This window comes from Paralichthys olivaceus, chromosome 17, assembly GCF_024713975.1.
Source record: "Paralichthys olivaceus isolate ysfri-2021 chromosome 17, ASM2471397v2, whole genome shotgun sequence".
Lineage (NCBI taxonomy): Eukaryota > Metazoa > Chordata > Actinopteri > Pleuronectiformes > Paralichthyidae > Paralichthys > Paralichthys olivaceus.
The window spans coordinates 7,679,628-7,699,999 of record NC_091109.1 but is presented as its reverse complement, the minus strand read 5'-3'; the positions used below and the strand labels follow the sequence as shown (position 1 = coordinate 7,699,999).

General features: G+C 41.5%; 2 protein-coding genes across 2 annotated transcripts; one reads left to right on the top strand and one right to left on the bottom strand.

Moving 5' to 3' along the window:
- The first annotated feature begins 146 nt into the window (after window positions 1–146).
- amer2 (APC membrane recruitment protein 2) lies at window positions 147–4,970 on the top strand. Its single transcript, XM_020087231.2, has one exon. It carries the CDS (start codon window positions 336–338, stop codon window positions 2,412–2,414), a length of 2,079 nt encoding a protein of 692 aa, XP_019942790.2. The 5' UTR covers window positions 147–335; the 3' UTR covers window positions 2,415–4,970.
- A 5,358-nt stretch (window positions 4,971–10,328) lies between these two features.
- On the bottom strand, window positions 10,329–12,602 carry LOC109629466 (beta-1,4-galactosyltransferase 2-like). The gene is made up of 2 exons (XM_020087190.2): window positions 12,075–12,602; window positions 10,329–11,282 (listed from the first exon to the last, which is right to left on the bottom strand). The coding sequence occupies exons 1-2, from the start codon at window positions 12,477–12,479 to the stop codon at window positions 10,614–10,616; spliced, it is 1,074 nt and encodes a 357-aa protein (XP_019942749.2). The 5' UTR covers window positions 12,480–12,602; the 3' UTR covers window positions 10,329–10,613.
- Window positions 12,603–20,372: the final 7,770 nt, after the last annotated feature.

Below are 20,372 nucleotides of genomic sequence, written 5' to 3'. Positions count from 1 at the left end.
TGGAGGATGAGAGGAGGACGAGGATGGGGGGAGGGTGGGGAGGAAAGACACTGGCACCCCGCCAACGTTGACGAAAGCTGCTTAGCCCACCCAGTTGCTATGGATACAGTAAGGAGCAGCACCCAGAGAGAGAGAGAGAGAGAGAGAGAGAGGGAGGCAGGGAGAGAAAACCAGCAGGCATGCGTTAGAGTAAGTCAGAGTGGGAGTGAGAGGACCAGACAGCAGGGTGGAGAGAGAGGGTGAGTGTATGTGTTGCCAGAGAGAGAGAGAGGATAGCAAGGCAGCTAGAGAGCTCGAGGGAGCAGTAGAGTGGGAGTGATAGCGAGAGCTAGATAATGGAGGTGCAGTCTGAGTGCGTAGAGCCTCCTGTGGCCCCTCAGTGTGACCCCCAGCCCACAGGGAAGATCAACAAAGCTGCCTTCAAACTCTTCGGAAAGCGACGCACCGGCTCCGGAATGGCCAGCTTCTTCTCCTTCAGGAACAAAGGGGCCACAAACAGCGGGAGCAATGGGAATTCTGACAATGGGAATTCTTTGAATGGGAACGGCTCGGCGGCGGAGCTTGTTAGGAGCAAAACCCACGATGGACTAATAGGCTCAAACAACGACACTGATGGACAGAGAGGGGATGGGCTCGCCAGCCTGGAGGCAGGACCGGTGAGGTCTCTCAGCAAATCGCTGAGTTTCTTCTCTCTACTCCGACGTGGGAGTTTTAGGTCGAGTGAAAATGGGGGGTCGGGACTTGTTAGAAGAGGGAGGGGCCTAAAGGGCTTCTTTAGCAGCATGCGATGGAGACGAAAGGAAAAAACTAACGAGGGAGATGGGGTAGAGGTGGAAGGTCCCAAGGAGAAGGATGGGGATAGTACCGACTCTGAGAAGGTAAAGGATATTACTCTCACCCTTGAACCACCTCCGCATCATCACCAAGAGGATTGTGTCAATGCAGAGGCAGAGCCCAACATCCAAGCAACAGAGACTCCCATTACTACTGTTACCATGACACCACAACACTGTGTTGCCATGACAGGGCCATCTGTTGAACCAGACTCCCCCTTTCCTTACACACCGACTGACTCGCCACTTCGCCCGACCATACAAAAAGCCAAAGCCTCAATTTCCAGCCTCAGCCCCTCCCTCGCTTCACCCCCCTTGGACCGTTGCAGCACGGGTGACCCGCCCTCGGAACCTTCGGTGGACAGACTATGCTCTCTCCTCTTCACTGACGTCACATCCCTTAAAAGCTTTGATTCACTGACAGGCTGTGGGGACATTACTGCCGATGCAGATGACGAGGGTCCGGCGGGTAATGGTGGTAGTGGCACAAGCAGCAGCAGTAGTGGCGGAGGAGGGGGGCCCGTGGGAGCAGGTGTTGGTAGAGCAGTTGGTATCGCTAGTGCCACATCCCGTGGATCCCCATCCAAACCGCCTCTACCTTCCCAGCTGACCCAGCCAATCTTCTCTGTTTCCTTAAGCTCAGTTCCTGCCTCCCTCCCAGCCCGGGCTCGGGCGCCACCTCCACCAAAGCAGCACCCAGCTGGTAGTGGCGTGGTGGCTTACATGGGTGGAGGGGAAGAAATGGCAAGTCCAGAAGGAGTGGACGATGCAGACATGCAAGGGCTCTGGCACATGCTGCCCTCCACGGGGGACAACTCTCCAGCTTTGCCCCGATTGCACCAGCCTCCCTCAACCACCCCTACTTCCACGTATCCCCCTCGCTCCAACCCCTCAAGCAGCCACCTTCCTCTAGCCTCCAGAATTTCAGAAAGGAAGGTACCCCAGGTGAAGGCATTGGGGCTCAGCAAAATTCCAGTAGTCGGTGGAGCTGCAGTTCGGGCAGCTAAAAGCTCCCTCCCTCACACACATGGCCGCCATCCAACATCACCTGGTGAGAAAGAGCCACTCAGTGATGAGGGCTACTGGGACACACCCTCAGCAACACCCACAGCGACGCCTGATGAGAGCAGGCTGCAGCGTAATCAGAGGATGGCCCTATCTCGCGACAGCTGCTCTGGAGACCAACTGTATGACCTTTACAATGACCCTGAAGAGCATGGAGATGATGACGAACAGGAAGGAGATGATGATCTAAACAGTACCCCTTCTCCATCTACTGAGTACAAACTGAGCCCCACATCCCAGACAACTCCTCCTTCCTCCTCCTCCTCTTCTTCATTTCGATCAATGAAAGGCAGCGCCAGCCTTCCACGGGACTCCAAAATCCCAGTAAGCAACAAACAGTCATCACCTCCCCACTCTGTGAGCCAGTCAGCCCTGTCGTCCGTCCTGGAGGCTGAATCCCAACCACCAAAGACCGAAGCGCCTCCCCCAGTTCGCACCAGAATCCCTGTATCCAAGGTGCCTGTCCGTCGATCTGGAAACAAACCTGGCAGCAGAGGAACTGCCCACAAGAAGTAGTTTCTGTCAAACTGCTAGTTCTCCCCCATTAATGTCTGGACTTGAGTTTGTATCTTTCTACAGTGCTGTTCATGCAAAGCCAAACGTTTTCCCAGGCAGAAAAATGTTGAGCTGTGGAGTTAACAGCCTATAAATTCCTCTGAAATCTTAAAAGCACTCACTCCTCAAGTGTTTTGGCTTACAACAACTAGAATGAGTGGGTTTGTTCACTTGAGAAAGTCACGAGGAGACTCCAAAAAACTGGGTTAACACTTCATGGCCCCTCGCAGGAACATTGGAGGTTGACTCTTGACAATCCATGGACTTGCAATAGACACATTTGCCTTGTAACTTCCTGGAAAAACTCCCGATGTACTGAAACTTTAATTCAGCTCAAGACTGCACACTGCGATAAAGACGGAAAAAAACAGCAGAGCACTTTTTTTTATATCTCATGTTTTTCTTATGGAGTTCCACATTGCATAACTCAATTTGCTCAGAAGGACCTAATCTAATCAGAGTTTTTCTTTTTGTTTTGAGCTTGTCATCTTGTCTAATCAGTAACAAAGTACCTCCTAATCCTCTGATTTTAGAGCCAAAGTTTGAAAAAACAGTCTTCATTTTACGTCCTCTAATAGACATAAACAACATCCACAGCCTTGGATGATCCACTTTTTTTTTGTTTTCACTGTTGTATGTGTATTTTACATTTTCAAAGATGCTCTTCATGTGACTGCACAGTTTATTCAAACTAAATGTGCATATTTCAAAATGAATTCTGAGATCTGAACTGGTTATACAACTTATACAGGAAAGCTTCTCTGCAGATTTCTCCACTTTGTTGACCGGTAAATTATTTTATTTTGGAAGTTTTGATTCAGCCTGTGACCTATGGATCTGCATCACTGCATCACTGGGAGTACATCCATCCATCTCTGGGATTTACAAGTTTTAAGCTACAGACTGAAACTTGGAAAACTATCGCAATATTCTACCTGGAGGGATCCCTTGCACTGATGTGTCATAACACACGGACACACACACAGGAAATTGTTCATGTACACAAACATTTTTTTCTCCATCTCTGCATGCAGTGCCACACACACACACCCGGCACAAAGGTCAGGAACATCATCTTACACTGAGGGATCTTAGACATACACTGTTCAGCCTTTGACATGGTCCTTGTAGCTACACTGGATGACTTTCTTCTCTAAAGACACAAGCGACTATTTTTTTCTAGTTAGCACTTTGTCCTTCACTGGATATCATACTGTTTTGTAAGCCCTGTTTTCCTGAGTCACATTGCACAGATCTCAAACTGTGATTGCACCAGCTTCTTGGACTGATGCTAACTCAGAGTAGAGTCCTTTGCCCCCATTTCCTGGCTTTTGTACTTGTTGTACAACCTCATTCTAGGAACCACCGTTAGCTGCGTGTGAATCTGAATGTAGCTTGACATCTTTGTAGGTCATTGGTCAGCATATATTTTCCCCTGTGTTGGTCTGTTATCCTCTTTGTCCCTCTATTTGTGGGGGCAAGACAAATGAGCGGAATCTACTATTTTCTAAGCCCCCGAGTGTTTTGAGAAACGGAGACACACTACTGCACAGTGTGTGCACTTGTATTAAGAATGAGTAGTGTGTGTTGAAGTCCTAAAGGGCCTTTGTCAGTGACTCAGTGAGGCAAGTTACTGGGGGCAGAGTGTTCTCCACCCTTCAGACGAAAGAGAGAGGTTTTCGTTGGAAAAGGCAAGTTTTCTCTAATCTGAGCCACAATGAGTTCCAATGACATTTGAGGGTTGTTCTAGTTCATGATAGCTTTCCATCTGGTTTGGGAACAGAAGATTGATCCACAAGGTTGCTCCAGGTTCAGGTATCTTTTCAGCCTCCTGATGGTGTAGCATAGAGCAGGCTCTGGAGTAACCTGATCCCAGGTCTGCTGTGCAAGTATTTCTCACCCGGAGGAAAGGGCAGAGTAAAGGTCATTTGGAGATCCGAGTATGATCATGTCCATTTATGTCTTTTTAAATTTACAGTAGCATGCAATCAATCAATCATTCATCCTTCCTCTGAGCTGAGGAATGGATTGAAAGAAATCAGGTGGAAAAATTGATGGAGTAATATATAAGGTGGGAAACAATATAAACCATCATGCCTGGTAAGAAATAAGGTTTTCTTCAAACGACAGTTGTGATATTGATGAAAACAGTTGGCTGAGTGGTACAAAAATATAATAAAAAACAATTATGACTCTGTGAATAGGGAAATTACACCTTTACCGATCAAATTGTTAAACTAAACAGGAATATATCATTTCGCTTTATATATCTGGTTAATTAATTTGTTGAGCTGCTGCACAGGGATGGCATCAAACATGGAGGCCAGAATACTGCCATGTGGCTCAGCTCCCTCTGTTTTTGTTTTCCTTCTCTCCTTCCTCTCCTACAAACTGATCACTGCATTGAAAACATAGTTTTGTTTTGATTTGTATTTATATTCAACCATCTGTTCACAGTGTGAAGTCCTTTCACTTTTCTTATTTAATTAATAAAACTGTGTTTGCGCTGACAGACAAGCTCATGACTCTTTGTAACCACACATACAGATTACTTACATTTTAATGGCGGCAGCTTCATGTGCTTAATCATGTACTTATATACAAAGAGAAACAAGATTGAGCCCTTCTCTCCTTCACCCCCCCCCTCCATTCTTCACACCAGCACATCCTGGGGGCTCCAATCCCCCAAGGGGCACATAGCTGTGGATGGGAGACATGGCGAGAAACAGAGATGCTTTTTGTTGATGTGTGGCGTGTTGCATTTTTGTTGTGGTGTCACACGCGGCAAAGAGCTCTGCTTGGCTTGGGTGTAATAGGTCATCAATACCTTTTATTGATTGCTTGGATGAAAGCCTGATGGATGTGTCATTGTCTGCTGTTTGACTCCAGAGGGGTAAAAGGAAAAATATATGCGGGAACGGGGACAGACGAGCAACATGACAACAAAGAACCTGCTGACACATGGCTGATACATGTGGAGACAGAACCTGTGAGTGTGTGTGTGTGTGTGCATTATAAACATGAAATCGAAGGTCTCATCATTTCAAGAAGACACATGTTGCTAGACAGATCACATGTTGTTGTGTTGTGGGTGCAGCACATGAAGCGTATTAGAAGGAGGATTTGGTGCAGTGCGAATCCCCTTTGTAATGGTGCAGCAACACCCCCCCTCCCCTCTTTCTATTCAGCTTCCTCTCTGTGTTCCTGCACGCTGAGGTCTGTGTAAAAGCCCTTACGTAAGACCATAACACTCACTTTTTACCAGCCCGCCACAGCAGAGCTATAGCCATGCTGACAGGGAGGATGATGCACGCGGGTGCGCGCATGTGTGTTTGGCTGATCTCATCATTTAATCCTCTGCTGCTTTGGTGCTGCGTGTGGACACTCGTTCTCAATGTGTGTGTTTTTGTGCATAAATTTGATGTGCGTGCATGACAGGGAGGATTTACTTTGTGCTTGAAATGTTGTGTAAAGCATTGAGGAAGAGATCAAGAGGTTTGTTTGTAACTTTTGATAAACAGCAGCCATGTGGCAACAACGACGAGATGGTATTCAGAGTGTAACATTAAAACATACACTCAAAAGCAGATGTGTTCATATCAACTTACAACACACTAATGTGTTTCTAGAAGGACCCCACATTTTGTGTAACTTCTAACGCAACAAGCTTTGTGTTGAATTTTCACAAAAACACACACTCAACTGTAGAACTTTATTGCACAACTTGTTTTAACAATCATACTTAAAATGTGTGTCTGTTTGGAGTTGGTAAATTTACAAGGAAAAACCGTTTTGGCAAAATAACACAAATTTGAAAAAAGAAAAGCAGAAGAGGAAATCAAATTTATTGGCTCTGATGTAGCCATCACTCTATGTGTCTGCAGTCGTCCTGAGTCATGCTCACTGTCCCGCTCCCAGCACCATCTGATTGGTTATGCAACAAATAGTGTAACAATGGAACAGAAGTGACTTTAAGTCAGCAAATACCTGTGTGCTGTGAAGCCATCATTGGTTAATTGCATCTGGGTGTAAGTGCTTATATGTACAGTTGTATGTGTATAATCAGTTTATAATCAAGTATCTAACAGTTATCAGTGTCTAAAAACCTATAAATAGTCCATATTATATATTTGAATTTACTGCTGAGTGAATATTTAGTAGTTTATTAGAATTATTATTTAAAAAACGTTCAACTAGAGCCTATAAAAAACCTTCACAGTGTTACAAATTGCAAGATATTTATATTTTACAATAGGCCACAATAAGTCATCTTATAAAAGATAATTTAGAATTCAAACCACAGATGATAATTAGTCAAATAAAAGAATATTGTGAAGCTCATACTATTATATCAAAATAATGGTCTTGGTGGTATGGGTCTCCTTGCTTTGTGTGTCCTGTTCCCGTTCGTGTGTGTGTGTGTGTGTGTTCTGTGTGTGTGATGGAGCCTTGAGCACCATTCAAAAAAGCTGTACCCCACATTCTACATGGCAGCCTCTCTCCAGTCGTTCCCATAGTTACTCCACTAGGTCAACCAATGAAAACAGGGGGCTGGGCAGGAGGGAGGATGGGAGAGTGCTGGGTCTCCGTACGTTGCCAGAGACGTGACTGGAGCTGAGCTAGTGCAGCTTATTTGTACAAATAAACACACACAAACACAATGTCGGCCATGTTGCACCGCGATGTTTCCCCAGTAGCATAATTATGTTACCTGAAGACAACTATATGTTAATTTACATACATGGAAGGGGAGGGTGAGGGGAGTCAGTTGGATGTAGTGTGCAACATCACCACTAGATGCCACTAAACCTTACACAGGTTCTTTAATAATCCATCAACAGAATCTTTTAGTAGATGAGTAATGGCATAAGTCAGACTCCATCCTTTAAACAGGGCTCTGACCTTTAGCCCACATCCTCCACTCACATCAATTCCCTGCTTCAACTCTGCATCACCTAGATCTCATGAGCAGCCGCCACCACCACCATTTCGTATTCTGTCCATTCTCTCTCTGGTGGTGTTGTTTTGTTTTCATCCTGTGTCCTGCCTCTCCTCTCTCACTCTCTCCACCATGATGCTGCATCGTCCCTTTCAGAGGCCGTGTTGTGTAATCCTCCCACTTGTCAATAATTCATTAGCGTACAAGCTTTTGGACTGTACACACTCTGTGATAGAACTGAGCGTGCAGCAGAATGTGATGCTGAGCTAGGGTTTCCTTCTTCCGAGTGGAATACAAATCCCCAAATACAAAGTCTCTATGGTGACATATTTTGAGTTTGAGAAAATAGCAGGAAACTAGATATTTTTATTAAGTTCCAAAACTGAAAGGGAGCATGTGAGCAACAAAACAGAATTCAAATTGAATTATTAGTCACAAGATGAATGATGAGGAAATTTGAGGAAAGATTTAAATGTCTCAACTGACTTTGTGTTGAAACATTTATGCAATGTAAAAATGGTCCTGTTTTTTTTTATTAATCCCCAACTGAACCTTTGAACTACATTTTCCTTGAGCAATAACAGAATTGAGATGGTGCACATGTGCGATTGTGGTTGTTGTGGTGTATATTTCAGAAAACAGAATCGTCTTTCTAACAGGTCCTCCCTATGAATGGACTGAGAGGTCATCCATATGTACCCAGGACAATGCAGAGATTTGAGAAAGGTAATTATGAAAACTCCAAACTGGTCACTCCGGTTCTTTGGGGCCTCCAGGAGGGGGATGAGGGGTTGAATACTTTTTGCACTACAGTGACGAGGGTGTGGGTTTCTTTTGTTCTGTCTGTATCACCCTCACTGAGGTGCACTCATTCTCAAAGCAGATTAGATTCTTGGATGCATGCAGATTCGAGTCTGTGGCATGTTTATGAAAATTAAACCTGGACTTCATTAGAAAATAAATTTATTCAATAAGTTGCTTTTTAACTTTTTGTCTGAATATATAGGAAAAAAATAAAACATCTATCTGTTTTCGCTTCTCCCACCTAAAGATTTGCCTTGAGAAATACATCAGTTGCTCTTGTTGATTAGAAAATAACTAATTATCATTTTTATAAAAGTGTATTCGTCTGTCATTATAAAACTGCGAGAATAGATTTAGTTCTTTTGCCATAAGGACGCATATTGCATTTAATTGATACATAAAAATTCTGGTCTGTTTCTCCTGAATTAATGAGATTATAATCCCAGAAGTCTGAGAAAAGTTTTCATGAGACTAAATCCTCATCTGAATTCATAAAAGTTTGTCTCTGAATCTTGACAAAAAGTTTTTAAAAGAAAAAACATCTGCTCTGTTTTTCTTAATAAACAAGCTACCTCAAAATTATTGTAGGCTACTGTTCATCTGAACAATGGGAAAGTCCTGACTTGCCTATGCAAACCTATCAAACTTATAATAATACAACCTATAAGCTATTAGTCAAAGACACACCTAACTCCCGATTTCTCAAAGAAAGCAAAGCTAGATCAAATTACACAGACAGGACATGTTTGCTTCAACACTCTCAAAGTAGCTCAATGACAGTTTCTCCTGGGATTTTGAAAAAGGCCATCTTGTAAAGTATAAAATTAATTTTTTTAAATTCTCAAATGAATACAACACACTTCCATACCTGGTTTCAGAAAAATTGCAAATATAAATTTTTGGTTGTAATCCAAGATAATCTTAATGGGAGCCTTCTGACAGTAAAGATCAAAACTGAGGTCTGATGAAAAGCCATCAACTAAATATGCAGATGTGGAGTTGGTAAATAGTTTTGCAGTTTGCATGAACAAATGCACAAGTTAAAATAGTTTGTCACTCATTTAGAGTTTAATTACTATATGTTTAAAATGTTAACTTTGGTGTTCACTGGTAATCCCAGTGCTGGACCATAGGGGTCATAAATTTCATTACAAATTCTTCTCAATAAACATCAGAAAAAAGGTACAATCATCACATCAGTTTGCAGCGTGCAGCACACGACTTGAAAAAGGCAAGAAATTAGTTGAAACATAAAAAACCCACCGTCACAGCTATTAAAATTATATTTTTTATTTTGTACCCAGAGCAGTCAGGAGATGTGTCTGCATGTTGAGTATCTGTTGTAGTGTCCATCAAACCCTTTTAACAGATGCAGCAGCTCTCATCACAAAGTGTATTTACAGGTTTTCTCAATGTCATTTTATGACTGTCCAGCACACAATGAGCAACTCCATTACATTAAAGCACATAAAATAAAACTTTAATTGCATAACGCAGTGTCAACATGGCCACATCATAAATAAAAGTATCATATAAATGAGAAATAAAACTTCAAAACCTTCCACCACCTTATTGACCATCCCATCAACGTCTTAGGAGCAGTCTCACATCAAATTTGTCTTGTGGTTTAAATTGAACAATGGACTTCTCAGAAAGACGACTGAATTCATGAGTTGCAGGTCAGTTGACTATTTAATGGGAGGTCTAGTTTGCAGTGGATTATGAGTTAAATTAAGACGTTTTTTCAAAACCAAAATAAGTGGCTGACCGTGACACCACACCATTAGGCTAAGCTCTGTTCATGCAGAATATTGTTTGCTTTCTATAAATAATTAAACAGCTAAATGACACTTTACAAGACAACATGCTGCAGTAACAGTCCCTAAGACATATGGAAACATGGCTAAGTAGCTGTGCATAAAAATAACTTAAATTAAGTAAGTCTTGCTTTTTGTTGAGCTATGTTTCATATTGTATGGATTAAAAGATAAATTGAAACTGGTTTCACACTACAGACGTATGGAACACATCTGACCAGTCTGCGTCACCTATGTTGTCCATTCCCCACTTGATGTTTGCTCATGAAATACTTTGAATCCTCTGCCATTGTGCAGCTGTCCCCAGAAATATCCCTGCCATGATGACGCGGTGTCCGCCCAAACCAAACACAGCATATTCTGACACGTGTCCACATTGTTCACCCTCCGCAAGCAAGAATGAGAAATGTGAGACAATAAGAAATTGATGGATGATGTCTTACAAAATATAAGTAAAAGAAAGAAACTCGGCACTTCATCTTGTTTTTGAGTCACTGTGTGTGTGTTCTCACGAACACACACACATTGTGCGTGAGGACGCTTGTGAGGGACTGTGGTTCAGTCCACAATCCACAGGTTCCACCTCCATTCCTCCTCCATTCAGCTTGGTGGAGCCTGAATATCCACAGTGATATTAGTGTAGAGTATATTCTTCACAATCTCCTTGACTGTGTATGTGAGGGTGTTAATCCCATCTTTATCCATGGTCAACTGGGTTTGGCCTAATTTGATGGGGTTCTCTGGATTTTGCTCATTGTGCAAGTCTCTGTCGTGTTTGATCATCTTGTACTTTCCCGTCGAAAGGTCGGGGCGAGAAATCGTCATCCCACGGAAGCTGATCCGACTGTAGATATCGTCATCTTCACCGCCCCAGCCCCAGTAAGTGTTTGGGAAGCCGTTTATCTTTAGGTACTGGTCCTTGGACAGCGAGGAAACCCCACCAAAGAAGGTGTTGTACGGTAGCTGGAAATTAAATTTGTCCATCGCCACAGCAAGGTGTCTGGGACTGTCGAAGCACCTGTAAAGGTTGCGGTCGTCGATGGGAACCAGGTCTATATCAGAGAAGACGAAGCAATCATAATCGTATTCCTTAAGGGCTTCCACGTAGCCCACATTCATCAGTTTAGCCCGGTTGAACACTCCCTCCCCATCCTGGTTGATGACATACACGCCATAGTCCAACTGCTGCCGAATCAAGATAGGATGGAGGTAGTAGAGCCAGTGATTCAGGTGCTCGTGTCGGTTTCGGAATGGAATGACAATCGCAACCTACACAAATGAAATAACTTTAGTTAGCAGTGTATGTGTTGGCCAAACAAAAATAATCTGAGGGATCCTTATCAGAGTTAATGTGTTTACTGATATCAGCCGAACAAGAACCCACTATCAGTCTGATTATAGTTTAGATATCAAACACCATCAATGTAGATACACAATCCAGCTTCACTGTTGTTTTCTATGAAATACTCACGATGGTGTGTAAACTATTAAAAGTCTTTATATAGAAATATGTCTTTTGGCAAATAATGGCAGAGTACAAATATAGTACATAAAACCCACACAAAATACCAATACTGTAATTATTTTCAATAAATTTGTTCTATCGTGTGTAAAAGTATTGTGGATACAGAAATATGTCTTTTAGCAGTACATCGCAGAATGTGGTTGAAGTTATTAAGTATCTAAGCACAAAGTGAGTTTTGGTTTTATTCAGATTTAAAAAATATATTATTTGGCAAAATAAGCATGAGACAGCAGATTAAAATAAAATAAATACAAATACATTTGTGAACATAAAAGTGACACACCCACGTGAACTTCAGTTTTTAATGAAAAACTACATCCAAATATAATCTGTCTGTCTGTGCAGAAGTTATCAAGCACAAAAGTTTTCTATGTGAGTTTTGGTCCATTTCTTTCAGGAAAGTCATTTCTGACTTTGCTCGTGATGTTTTGCTGATGAGTGATTCCACAAATAAATCTAAAATCAAAAGTGATCACCTGAGTCTCAACACCTGTGTGTAGAACTACTATATTGAAGAATATATGGAGTTCACCTACCTTGTGTTTGGAGCCACAGTCCGGGGGCTGGTAGCGGCCTCCCTCCCGCAGAGGGGAGCTCACCTTCCGCCTCACCTCATCCAGAGTCCGCTTGTGATGGAACTCCACGGCGATGGGACCGACGAGACCCGGGGGTTTGTCGGGGCACGGCTGTGTCCTGTTCGCCAGCGTGGTCCCCACCTCCTCCCGGGGGACACTCGGGGCCGGGGTCGTCATCGTCATCGTCAGCCGCACCTGTTGAACACCTCCCCGGGTCACCGGCGCCGGCAGCCGCGTGTACCCCCCGTGCTGAGGCTGGGTCAGGGTGGAGGTGCTGGATCCGTTGTACAACAGCATCACCCCAAAGTAAGATGCACTGAGGAGACCGAACAGTGTGAGGAGTTTAAACACTTTCTTCATCGTCATTGCTTCACCTCGAGGTGGACACTGACATCTGCATTTGTCTTTGGTCCAAGTCAAACTTGGACCAAAGACACCAGGTAGGTTTTATAGTCTCCACCAGCTTCCTGGTTCAAGTTGGTTGCTCAGGGTCCACACCTGTTCCTTATAATGATATATATATATATATATATATATATATATATATATATATATATATATCATCCAGTGACTGGTTTTGTAAGAAAAGTACTTTAGTGTTTCTGAGAGAATAGTTTGTATCATAATTTAATCCGTTTGTAAATAATATCCAAGTACTTTTAAAGTCTTTTTTTAATTTAGCAAAAACAAAACAGAAAGATAATGTAGCAGATAAACAGCCTGGTTCTGTTATGATTGACGCATTTTTTAATTTTCACAGTTAAGTCAACTAAAAGGAAAATATTGGTGAAATAGTCCCTGTAATAAAAAGCAGTGTGAGGCCTGCTGCTGTGAATTCAATGGTCCCTATATGTAGCCAAACTGCGTCCTCTACTGGTGGAGGATTGGCAGTGCTGCTTCTCATTGGGAAGCAAAAATTAAACAAACTGAAAGCTGAAATTGTAAAGATGATATAATAACACAACGAAACTCACAATGGGAAATGGAACAGATGGAAATACTTAAATTAAAGTAAATATATATTTTTTTATTGCATTTACAATCTACTGATTGACATTTGATATTTTAAACTTCATTTTTTCCATTTTTCACCAGGCATTTGACATTTGGCTTCTCAATCTGTGTGTAAATAAAGATAGGTGGTTCAAATAGGGGTAGAGTGGGAAAGTGTAATTTTTATTAAATGTTAAAAATATTCTCCATAGATTTCCCCTGAGACAATTTTCATGAAAACGTTTCTCTTACTTCTGAGTTAATAATCTCCTGAATTCAGTAAAACAGAGCAGATTCTTTTCTCATGTGAATGCAATACACCTCCGTTCTCGTGTATCCAGTCTCACTGTTAAGTGGCAAGTTCTAAAACTGGATTTCAAACTTTCCTACAACCTTTATTCATAAAAACACTAGTTTGATACTGTAAAATCCAGACCACTGTAATCATGTTTGCAATGGGCTCACTCATATCCTATGTGACTCAAAATGTTGGCCAACATTACCTGAACGCAGCATGTTGAGGGTATTTTCTACTGTAATCCACCACTTCACATGATAACCATATATTTGTCGTTGTAGCCTAAATTCTCCCTAAACCATCATAAAAATCTTAATAGTAATGATACATTGCTTTTATATTGCAATCTGTATTATTAATTCTACCAGGCTGGGCAACAAGCCAAAATATATACGGTAATAATGTTGAGATAATCACCAACCATCAAGATTTTGATCTTGTGAATACTTTGCATCATACCCAGTAACAACATTAAATATGGACTAAATCATTCTCTCCGAGCAAAAGTTACATATAATCTGTCAGGCTGCATTATAAACCTGCCACATTATGTTGACCATTATGCACCCCCCCTAAAGAGCCCCCTGATTGGACAGTTGGCGTAAAGATGTGTCGGTTAACCAATAACAAAGTCCGTTAGAGGCCCTCACACACACTCATGGTGCTGGAGTTATATCCAGTAACTACCATTTCTTATGAATTGACATCGTGTCCATTCCAGGGTTCAGTGAGGCTAAGTGAGGCCTGCAGTGTATTCCCATGCCCCGTATTCTATCTGCTGATTATATGTACCTAAGCCATAGCATTAAGTAATAAGTAGTGTTACTGACACTAGTAAAATAAGCAAGCGTTCCCACATTCCCTGACATTTTCCCAGGACTTTGATGGAATAATGCTTTCTGTCACCATGGGGATTCCGCTTTGTTTTCATTACTGCCTCAGTTATGTGATATGCAGTACACGGTTAATATGTTGACATTGGACTCAAATTAACTCGGGTTCTCGGGGGTGGAACAGCCTGAAGAGCCAAGCCAAGATGTTACGAGACGTTGTTTGCTCAAAACGCAGTCCTGTGTAACAGTTTTCTGATAGCAACGTTAAAGCTGAACTATTTTAACCCCTTAGAAACCAGAAAAACCGGGAACTCTTCCAGCCTTGTAAATTCTACCATCTGCTTGTGGTCAATGTGTGAGAGGTTTGTGAGTAGGAATTTAATTTGAAGAGTATTAATGTACTGTAAATGTGAAGTTTAAAAGCAGGTAATTACAAGAACTGTTTTAGTGATAAGAAAACTTTGCTGCAAACATTTTTTAGAATAAGAAAGACAAAAGTCACGGGACACCGAGGGGAACACGTGGGGTTATTTCTTGGGAGGCCCACACCAACACAACAGCAGCTAGTGAAACTGCTGCCAAACTTTGAATGGACAACATGTGCAAGTCCACATGAGTGCAGTTTTGCATATAACCACTAGAGGGTAGTCCTGTATCAGCAATAAACAATTGACATGTATGCCACAATGTAGTGAAAGGGAATTAGAGCATCCCAAACACACACACATATATTTATATACACATGTACACACAACATGCACACCCATATGTGTTTATCTGCATATATATATATATATATATATATATATATATTTATATACATCTCTTTTTTCAAGAATCCTTCTTTCCCTTTTTAACCACATACTTTTGGGATCTATGTGCCACTGTTTGTAGAGAAACCTGATCTCAAAGCCTCCATAGAAGGAATCCAGCTTTGGTTTGAACATTTTTAATCGAATGTGTTTCTTTCTCTTCCACCTCCACCCACTTTCTCTTTTGCTTATTTTTGCTGCTCCCACCGATTTGACTTTTAAGAAGGAAAAAAAAAAAACCTACAGAGAGAAGTTCACAAGAAGAGTAGGAAGCTCATTGGACGGACTTCCAACCAAAACTGAGCTCCGCAAGACCAGTGCACCTCTGCTGCTGATTCAGCCGCACACTATGGCATCCCCTCTGGAGCTGGACGGGCCTGCTTTTTTTGGGACATTTTTCTTGGCGTGCATGCTTGTGGTGTCAGGGTGACATCTGTGCCTGTATAATTTCTTGATTAAATAGATGAAAAAGAATTTGTGCTTTGACTCTTTCATGCAGCCAGTCTTGGATTTTTGTTTGAATTCAGGCTTAGTCAAAAAATAGTTTTTGTGATAATTATCTGTACACTAGTGACATGCAGATGCTGTTTATTTATGCAAATACCAGGACTTCCTGACACTCATGTGGACTTATTTTGAAATGGGTCACACTCTGTCTGTTGGATACTGAAACAGTTGTGAATAGCATTGCAGAGAAGGCAGTGGTGCTGAGAATAGAATAAAAACACCAGGGCTGTGGTGGAGAAGACACAATGCATTGTTTTAAAATATATATACTGTATATGTAACAGGATTGTAGGATTTTCTTATTTCAAATGTCAAAAATATTCAATGCAGGTTTGTTCTAGAGTCGACACACAGAAAATACTCAAAGCAAGAGCCAGGCCAACGCATCTATTTCCCCCCTCCATTCACAATGTGAATACATTGCATACGTTCAGTGTATTATTATTTGCAGTCATATCGACGGACGCGAACACACACACACACGCAGACACACAAGCATGAACATTTATACTCAACCACAGCTCTTAAAACAGCCCTTACAGCCGAGAGAACTCAGCAGTTTAGTGAAACATGATGCTCAGACCATAAAAGTGTGTGTGTGTATGTGTGTGTGTGTGTGTGTGCTTGGTTTTGAGTGGTCTCAGCTGTGTGGGACGCACCGCAATGACAGCCAATCAGAGCTAATTCAGAATCAGAGTGGTTTTGATGGCTCCATGGTCTATACGAGGGAACAAAGTAGAGTGTGTGTATGTGTGTGTATGTGTGTGTGTGTGTGTGTGAACGTGCATTTGTGTATGTGTGCACACTTCTCAACCTTACTCTGTACTCCACCTGCTTCTCATTGCCCAAATGGTCTGGCAAAATCGGCTTTTTGAAATATTAGCATCTGTATACCACGGCTTTTATTTCACCGGCACAAAACGATGGAAATAAAGTTGGATTTGAATTTGAATAGAAAATAATCAAATAAATTAAATATAAAAGCTCTTTTTGTCTCGTCTTTCGAGAGGACTGGATGTTTCTCAATTTTCTTTTTCAAGTTTAATATTCACCACACAGTTGTCAGCCGTCAGTCTAAATGTGAAATTTCCTCCTTGGTGACAAATTAAAGGTGTTGTGACGTATGTTGCCACCACATGCAGGCAGAACAGCTTCTCTGGATGGAGTCTGTCATCCTGTTTCTCCACTCATTTTTCACTTTGGCCCTTTTATTTATTTTCACCTATCTTTATATTGATCATGATCAGTTAAGTGTTATTTAAATCATCCCTGACTCACAGCCACACACACATTTACCCTTCCAGCAACTCTTCTCCTCTTCCTCTTGTCCTTCCTCTCCTTTTCTAAGATGTATGAACTTTGCGTAACACTACGCAGCTCAATTCAGCCACTGTGTATAAAGATGGACGACATGGCCGCTCCCCAAAAGTCTACTTCCTGTCTGGTTTCCCTCTGTTGATTTCCTGCCTGTATGAGATACAAGTGTTAACTTGTGTATGTAACCCTGTGTCTCTGTCTCCTCAGCACCAGTTCATCTAGTTTCGCTGTGTTGTGCATTTTAGCCTTTTCCATTTTTCTAGTTTCTGTGTGTATTGATTATTGATCTTTGATTTTGACCCTCCTCTTTTGCCTCTCGATTCTGTGCCTGTCAAACTACTGTGTTCTGAACTTTATGAGTCATTAAAACACATTTTGGATGAGTACAGCAACAGCGAAATACTGGATTAACTACACCCAAGGGTAGAAAGACAATCAACGATTTTATTGTTATATTTTTATATTACTGTTGGGTTATTTGTACAAACCAAGGTATATAATAATTAATAATCATTTGTATGTGCTCTAACTCCTTGTAAACATTGTGTGCATGTCACTATTTCTTACTAGTGTTGCTGATTGTTTTTAATATGTGAATCCTGTGCAGGTTTGATTGTCATATCCTCCTCGTTTTGCACCACAACGTTTTAAAATAAACTTGTGCATGAACTGTCCTGTCAATAAATGAACCAAGCATTATATGAACATTAAGTTATATCAGGTGGGAGTGAGTGTGACTGTTTCGAAGACATGTCATCCTGCATTGTTAGCGCTGCACGGACAATAATGACAAGGAAAATCAAAATAAAGTCTATTTTTGTTGACCAACGAGTCATGCCGCATTACTGTCCCCAAAGGCTGTATTTATCTTCAGTGGTCTGAGCCGCCAAGACCCTAACAATGAAATATTTGGACAGGAACAGTGGACCTCATCCTTCATGGTTACAGAAATGGCTTCTCGAAAGAGCAGGAGGAGAAGATGGAGACCACAGCTGAGGAAATGACAGCTGTTGTTTGAGGGGAATCAGGAAAATGTGTCAGTTTTAGGTTTTGAATTCATACAGGGCCACACGTTCATATAAATAAACCTAAAACTTGAAGTGGAGCATTTACCTCTGCCAAGACCCAACAGTAAAAACATTAACAAACATCCTGTCTCTTACACCACCAAAATTAAACAATTAAATATAAATAAAAGAATCAATAACTTATTTTTCCTTTCTCCACCTGATAACCTAAGGAAGCAATTAATTCATTCGTCTGTTTATTTATTTTGTTGGTTTATTTTTTCCTTCTTGTCCTGAGGTTGTTGGGCCTGTGGATCAGGTGGTGATAAGTTATGTGTCGTTCTGATTTGGTATTGTTTGGTTTGATTTTTGTGTTGGCTTTTGTGTTTATTGTTTTTGTGTGTTCTTTGGTGAACTATGCAGTCTCTTTTGTGAATGAATAAATAAACTGTATTTTGTATTATGATCCTTATTAATAAATATATAAAGTGTACTGTTATTATTATTATAAATGTGTAAACAAACAAACAAACGAATTAATTAATACATATTATAATTGAAATTGTTATTAATAAAACATATTATTATTGTTGTTGTTATGGTCATTGTCAATAAATAGATATATTTATTATAGTATTATTGGGATGTTTTGCGGTGAGGTCACAGGTCACGCAGGATCACTGCGTTGCCAGTGACGTCATGGAGGAAAGCAGGAGCAGGTGTAGTAACACCGCCAGAGGAGGACAGAGACAAACAGGAGGAAACTTTACTTTAACCACAGACTGTGTGACTGTAACACACGCGAACAAGAAGGAAAACTTACTGCACGTGTTGGGGCTCATTAAGGAGATCCTCACGTAAAACCCGCTGTGCGTTGTGAGAGTGTCGACACGTGGATGTTACTGATCTGAGATCAGGGCCTCGAACACCCACAACAAAGAAACTTCTCCAGGTAAGAAACGTTCTGCGCGTTTTGTTTCACCATTATGGTTTTATTAGTTAACAAGGAAGCGTTTTAGTCACTGTTTGGAAACAACGAGCTGCAGGTGTGTGTGTGTGTGTGTGTGTGTGTGTGTGTGTGTGTGTGTGTGTGTGTGTGTGTGTGTGTGTGTGTGTGTGTCATGCAGATTATGTTCCTGCAGTTCAAACAAATACTCTAAAACCAAATTTAAGAGCTATTTTATCAATATTAAAAAATCTTTGCTGGAGGACCATTTGATCACATTTGCAATCTTGTAGTTGTTTCTTATTTCAAGTTGTTTCTCTGGGTCTTGTTGGCCTTGTTCTCTCTCTCTCTCTCTCTAACTCTCTCTCTCATCTATAGTGTACGCTGAAGCTTTTGCTACAGATTTTTAATGATCTTCTTGATATGTGGTTTTATTCTATACAGTTTCTTGTCAGATATCTATACTGTTGTCATTAAATATTAATGTTTGCCTATAAGTGTGATATATATATTTTCCACACAATGCAGCTGTGGGTGTGTTAAGATAAGCAAGGATAATGAAGTATACACGTGGTATATAGGGTCGCCATGTGTTACAAAAATCAAGTTCAAACAAATTCATTTGACGCGATAATTATGAGAAAAGTATTTGAATATCCCCGGCTGATAGTGGGTGCCCTCTGCTGGATCACGAGGTAAACTACCTCAGAGACTCTGATGGCCTTCAAGGCTGTTTAATTCCGACAGGTCATTACAGTCAGAATGTATTTTCTCCACCAGTGTTTGAGTGAATGTTTGAATTTAGTCGGACTTTGTGCAACATGTTTAAGGACAGGAAAGATTGATGTCTTCATGAACAGTGTGAACAGGAAATAGATTTTTGTTTTGAGTTTGTGTTCAAAATGAAAATTTGCAGTATGTTTGGGTTGGGTTAGGTCATGTTGGCTGCAGGGAAAACACTGGGCTCTGGTCGGGTTCGGACCCAAAAAACAAAATTGCGTTCAGCTTCTGTTCAGACTCGGCTAGTTTTCTCTCTGGCTCCGTCAGGTTCTAGTAGAAATATGCCTCCTATGAAGTGGACATGCTCTGAATGCACTCATAACACCTGCTTTCAACAATGCGCTCACACTGATAAAATAGAGCCCGTGAAGTTCATGTCACTAGAGGTGGGGCCTGGCTCAGTCTTTGCTGCCTGTGATGTGTTGCAGCAACTCTTCAAGAACACTTGTAATGCATCTCCGAGGACCTGGGTATCTGTCTTCCTTTAGTGTATTACTGCGCTGAATTAATTTCTAATAAATAATGGGAAGTGTTCCGCACAGTTAGAATCTATGACAATCTTTGAATCGTGAAACAAGAAACGCTTCTATTACTGCTCCTCTTCTTCCCCCACTTGTTCTCCTTCCCCCGTTCTCCCTCCTTCCTCTTGACATGTGTCACATTTTGGGCTCCTGCTCTCGAGGGATAAATGCCAGATTACATGGTGTAGTATTTTTATCCGTAGTACATTAACCGGCGGAGCTTACAGCATCAAAGCTTGGAGGAG

Bases quoted from the DNA above. Each gene is read 5' to 3' on its own strand.
- amer2 (XM_020087231.2), top strand. From the start codon at position 336: ATGGAGGTGCAGTCTGAGTGCGTAGAGCCTCCTGTGGCCCCTCAGTGT.
- LOC109629466 (XM_020087190.2), bottom strand. From the start codon at position 12,479: ATGACGATGAAGAAAGTGTTTAAACTCCTCACACTGTTCGGTCTCCTC. The intron at 11,283-12,074 runs GTAGGTGAACTC...TCATTTGTGTAG, and splicing joins ACTGTGGCTCCAAACACAAG to GTTGCGATTGTCATTCCATT.